This window comes from Cynara cardunculus, assembly GCF_001531365.2.
Source record: "Cynara cardunculus var. scolymus isolate 2C chromosome LG 12, CcrdV1, whole genome shotgun sequence".
NCBI classification, from domain to species: domain Eukaryota; kingdom Viridiplantae; phylum Streptophyta; class Magnoliopsida; order Asterales; family Asteraceae; genus Cynara; species Cynara cardunculus.
In genome coordinates, this window is record NC_037539.1 from 4,591,421 (window position 1) to 4,597,689 (window position 6,269).

A 6,269-nucleotide genomic window follows, 5' to 3' on the forward strand; every position below is an offset into this window, starting at 1 on the left:
AAACTTTGTCATTGTAAAGCAAAAAATCTTTTTCTAAGTTAGGCGAGAGTCGTGAAAATTTTTCATTGTGTTCCGAATATTTTTGTGTTTCAGGTTGATTCGTTTAATTGGTGTAATAAAATGGGTTTATCACGATGAAACAGTTTCTGTTTAATGAAACATTTTTTTWATTATATATTTGATTCAATGTATAATAGTGATACAGTTTCATTTTAGTGAAAATGGAATTAACGATCATGAAAAACGTTTGATATGAAAAGGTTTCATTACGAAGTAGTTAGGCAAATAGGTTGTTGTTGGTGAAACATTTTCATTTTACAATTCATTGGAGGTTGAATACCTAGTTTCACGATGAAATAGTTTTATTTGATTTTATATGAAATTAAGGTTCATTTAAATTTTCGATATGCAAAAGTTTCATTACGAAATAGTGGATCAAATAGGTTGATACCGATGAACAATTTCATTTCATTTTATATGAAATTAAGGTTCTAGTAAAGCATAACTGTTTAAAGGTTTCTATAAGGAAAAAAATATAAGAAAATATGTCAATGCCGGTGAAACATTTTAACATTATATTTTCAATTTAAAATCGATTCGATGTTGAATAAAAAATTTCACGATGAAATAATTTCATTTGATTTTAAATGAAATTAATGTTCATTTAAATGTTCGATGTGCAACGGTTTCATTACGAAATAGTTATTCAAAAAGGTTGATACCAATGAACAGTTTCATTTCATTTAATATGAAATTAAGGTTCTAGTAAAGCATCAATGTGCAAAGGTTTCATTTAAAAAAAAGTTAAGCAAATAGGTCAGTCTCGGTGAAACATTTTCATGAAACGGGTGCATAATTGGAATAAAATGAACAAAAAAAAAGTGTAATATTACATTTCCACAATTATTGTTATGAAATAAAATGAACAAAAAAAACGGATGCATACGAATTACATGTAGTATGAACAAAAAAATGAACAATTGGAATTGGAACAAAAAAAATGAACAATTGGAATTACATGTAGTATGAACAAAAAACAAAAAAAACGGGTGCATAATTGGAATAAAATGAACAAAAAAAAACGGGTGCATACGAATTACATGTAGTATGCATAAAGTGTCTTGGAATAAAATGAACAAAAAAGTCTGGAATAAGGAAACGAACAATTGCATAATTAGACATTTCCACAATTATTGTTAATTATTGTTTACCATTCTACCCTTATTGATGAAATAAACTGAATTTTTATTTTTTATTTTTTTTAATTTCCATAAATAAAACCTACAAATCTTGACCATTGATCAAGAAAATGGATGGTTAAGATTGGTTTACACGGTTTACACAAATGGAGAGAGTTTTCATTTGAACGCTCCTCTATATATATATATATATATATATGCATGCACGTATGTGATGGAAATTTGAGTTTCTATGCCGGATGTTGCCCTAAATATATTGATAAATGTAAAATGTCAGGTGAGTTATATTTTTTATTTTATTCTAATAGATTTATACTTATATCGTTTGTCAAATCATCAAATGATAAGGATTTGATTTGTTTGTTTTTCATAGGAAAATTCTTATCGGTTTTTTATGTTTGATTCATCAAGTGTTCAGAGACACTTATTTCTTATGGTTCTCTTATCTGGTAAGAGGTAAATCAACCCCTTATTGTTCTTCAAAACCTCCAACAACGACGTTTCTCAATCGATTAACCTTAATCGATCAGTTTTCTCAATAGATTCTTACCAAGTCAATCCTTACCTCTCCTAATTGATGTATTTTAATTGGATTTAAATGTGTTAAATACCGTCAATAACATATTTTCGTTTAAATTAATGCTAATTATATAATTTAGATTTAAATTTCATAATGATAAAAAAATAAATATGTGAACTTATATAAATTTATCTATAAATTCAATACTATAATTTTTCAATGGCTAAAATAAACAAATTCAGACATTATGAGTTTACAAAAAACAAACAGTCTTATTGATTCAGATTTTACATTTCAGTACCATCTCTTATAAATAATAAGTGAAACAAGACTTCAGACTTTAACACCTCTTAAAAAACAAACGTCACCTAAGTCAAAATACATCTTTAATGAACATTTATGCTAACACAAATAACTAATGTTTCTAATGTCGTATCCTTCCAAAAATTTCCCCCATTTTACAATTAATTAATTATTATTTTTATTTTTCATACAATAAGACCATCACTTTTAGAAGACTTCTAGATATATAGTAGTGTGATATTTGTTTCAAGTGAGTTTCTGTTCATACAAGATCTAAAGCCATTGATTCTAGATAGTCAATTAATATCGAATCAGAGACTAATTTTAAGTGCTGACATCAATAATATATAATAAAGTTTAGAGATAATAAAGTTTGCAGCATGTGCATCTAATTAATGAAGAGCATTAATTCATGGGTCACTGCTTAATTGAGGCCAAAACATTTGCTGCATGGACTCAAGATTCTTTAACCAAGTTCTTTCTCCATATTTTAAATTTTTTGCATCCATCACTCTGTCAACATAATTCAGATTCGACTCCATGACTGTCTACGTACGCAAGAAACATCCCATGACCAAAGATTCATTTACTTTATGTTAAGATCAATTCGATTTCGATTTTCTGAATTCAACTTCGTAATATTAGTTTTGAACAAGGATTACAACATAATTGAGTTTATCAGATGTCAAATGTTTAAGTGTCTTAATAAACAACTGACTTATTTTTAGAGGACCAAACATCTATGTCTAATATATATCTAAAAGTGTTGTAATAATTTTGTAGGACGTTCATAAACATTTGAACAAGCTTTTTATGACACTTTTGAAACAATGTGTTATTTAGTCATTTTTCAAATAATGCACTATAAACGGGCTAATAGGACACTTTATTTCGAAAATTGTCTAAAAAGCTTTGAAGACAGTCCAAAATCGTCAACCTTATTACAATATTTGAATATGATACACAATTTGGTCCTATAAATTAAGTAGTTTATTAGGATAAATGGGAATTTTGTTATCCTATAAACCCGATCTTGTTTTAGTGAGATAAAGAGAAGTCGGGCCAACTCGTCCATAAATGCAGTTCATGTTCATGCATTATATCTATAACTTTTCAATTAACGGTAGCTAGGTCTTTATATGCTTTGGCCTTTTCTTTCAAGTAAACTTTGTGAAAAACATGCATGATTTGATTATTTCTCATGTTGGAAGTTCATGCTACATTGAGAGAGAAAAAACGATGGTAATTCGATCGACCCTCTTAAAGCCAACAAATCATTTATACCAATATGAGAATATTATGTGAATCATAAAGTTTGCTGCACATACATAAGCATTAAGCACACCATTAATGATCACCGGTTTGAGATGATGAACAAAGTTCTAATGAGCATTAAGATTGAGATAGTTAATATGGAGATTGACAGATGGGTATATACCTCCATTTGGATATTTTGGGAACTTAACAAGATCATACTAGAGATATTATGTAATATAATGGTACGAGTAATTAATTTATTATAGCAGACTGGTTCAATGATCTTAAAAGCAATTTAAATATGATGTGGAGTTATTGATAGTCTACCTAAAATCTGTATACACATCTCATGTGAGAATGGAGTTGTGTATATATATATATATATATCAACACTGTATACACATCTCATGTGGAATGGAGTGTTGTATACATACCAACATTATGTGTAAGAACAGAGAAAGAGAAGAATCGCGATTAAGAAAGTTACAGTTTTTAGTTTGACATTAGAAGTCAAATCAAATATTTTAATGAAACAGTGTGTCAAGGAGTCAAGGTAAATGTTTAATCTTCCAGATAATGGGTATAAGTCATTAAGGTCATCAAGCATGTAGTTTCAGGGATTTAATGATGTTTTTAGAAGACAAACATACCATCTATGAGTTCAAAATCCTTCTTTTCTTTCTGAAAAAAGATGATCCGATGCCATATATACAAAATCCTAATAATTGGAAGGATCTTATCTCAGGATTGAATTTGTTGAAATGTTATGCTTGTTTAATTGTTAAAATTAAAACATCCATCTAAAATAAATGTTTGAGAAAGATCGATACTTTAAATAAATCCTATTTAGAAAGCGGTGAATTAAGTTTGTTGCAGTTAACGATGCCAAAATCGAGCTTAGGGCGTTAACAAACTTATGTATGAAGAAAGAGAGGTGAGTTAAGTTTGTGCATGAAGGCTAGGGAGAGAGATTCTTTTTGGATCATTCAATCAGTCAAAGAAGCATGATAACTTGTCATTCTCAACAACACTAAGGCTAATTGATTGTCTTTGAATGGGCTATAAATAATTGTACTCATTTTGCCACTTATATATATAGACTTGGCCACATCTCTATGCCTATCAACTTAATCAATGCCCTCTTTAATCTCTCTCACTATGCTCCAATTACTCAAGCACATGAAGTCTTACTAATATTGCTTCGTTAAATCAGTCCATTTCACCTCACCATCCTCCATCACCATCATGCAATTACTCACCATGGTCTTTCTTCAATTCTATGAGAAAAAGTAACAACACTCAACCTTCTCTCTCTCTCTCTCTCTCTCTCTCTCTTTCTATCTTTGAATATGGATTATGCATATCCTTCAAGCAACAATGAGACCATGTTGGTCTCTTCAAACAGGGAATCTAATCGTGAAAATCTTGATACAAACCACGAAGAAGAGGGACCTTTGTTCGGGCAGTTTCCTTCGCCTTTCCTTGACGACATATCTACTACTGCAATACTGCAAAACCACCACCCACATCACCTTAATACCGATGGATGGAAAACAGCCACGGGCAGCCCCACAAACAAGCCTCCGACATCGCCTTCTAAGACCAAACGTGTAAGGAAGAAAAGAAGTGCTGGGAAGAAAGACAGGCATAGCAAGATTCATACAGCTCAAGGTCTTAGAGATAGAAGAATGAGGTTATCCCTCCATATTGCTCGCAAGTTCTTTGGTCTCCAAGATATGTTAGGGTTTGACAAAGCCAGTAAGACTATTGAGTGGCTCTTTTGCAAGTCCAAGAAGGCAATCGAAGAAGTCACTGAAGGCGTCAAATCACAAAATACTAATCAAAGTGTAAGCAGAGAGAATATTGAGAGATGTGAATCGCCTTTGTCTGACTGTGAAGTGGATTCAGGGATGGAGTTCAATGCTGCTTCCAGCAAAGGTAAGCAATTGAAGCTCCAGGATGAGATCAAGGACAGTGGAAATTCAAGAAAGCCAACAGAAAGTGATCTATTGGCAAGGGAGTCGAGGGACAAGGCTAGGGCAAGAGCAAGGGAGAGAACAAGAGAGAGAATGATGATCAACCAACTCGAGAAATCAAAGCAGGTGTTCGGAGCAAACCCTAATGATGATTTTGAGCAACTGCAATTAGGGTTTTCAGCAAACCCTAATAATCACTACATCGAAGAATCCTCAAGTTCTCCCCTTGAATATCCCGGTAGACATCACTTCTTTGAGCAGACACAATTGGATAATATTGGGCAAAAAACTGAGGATTATTTGGGGACTACGGCTGCAAGTTCATCATCATATTTCTCTGCATACGGTTACAACAAAAATTTTGCTAACCCGCCAGCTGGTTGGTTAAATTCTAGTAATACATTCTTGGGTTTCCTTGGAGGTTGGGATTCTGAAACTTTCGCCGAGAACTACGGACTTCTGCCACCATCGACAGGTGATCTTCATGGAAACCTTAGCTCCGTTGTTATTCCTCCCTCTAATTTTTTGCATTTCGAAACTCAAAACCAAAGAGATTAGCAAGGTTTTAATTGCTGGAAAAATCAAAGTAATGTACTCGAATACGTAAATCGATATTGTTGTTTTTTTCAATCACATTTCTATCTTTTTGCTTGAAGGTTCGATTTACAGGTTAGGAGAATAAATGGATCATGATGTATCAAATTTTTGGCATTTTGTCGTTTAATTTAATAGACAAAATAGCTACTTTCAACCTCTATTTGTTTGATGTAATAATAAGTCATGAAGAAGGGAAGGATGCCATTTTTGATTATAGCAATCTTCAAAACAGTAAAGGTGGCAACAAATAGACTGCCTTTAATTTTTACCTATTGCATGTATAGTTAGGAATTAGATTCTGAAGGTGATTCGATGGCCGGGTATTCTCATTTTCACACTACTAAAAAATCGGGTTTTTCCGACGGCAAAATCCGTCGGAAATCCGTCGGAAAAACAACTTTCCGACGGATTTCCGAC

At 32.1% G+C, this 6,269-nt stretch overlaps 1 protein-coding gene across 1 annotated transcript; it reads left to right on the forward strand.

Moving 5' to 3' along the window:
* Positions 1-4,628: 4,628 nt before the first annotated feature.
* LOC112523663 (transcription factor TCP12) lies at positions 4,629-5,813 on the forward strand. The gene has a single exon (XM_025133349.1). The coding sequence runs from the start codon at positions 4,629-4,631 to the stop codon at positions 5,811-5,813; it is 1,185 nt and encodes a 394-aa protein (XP_024989117.1).
* Positions 5,814-6,269: the final 456 nt, after the last annotated feature.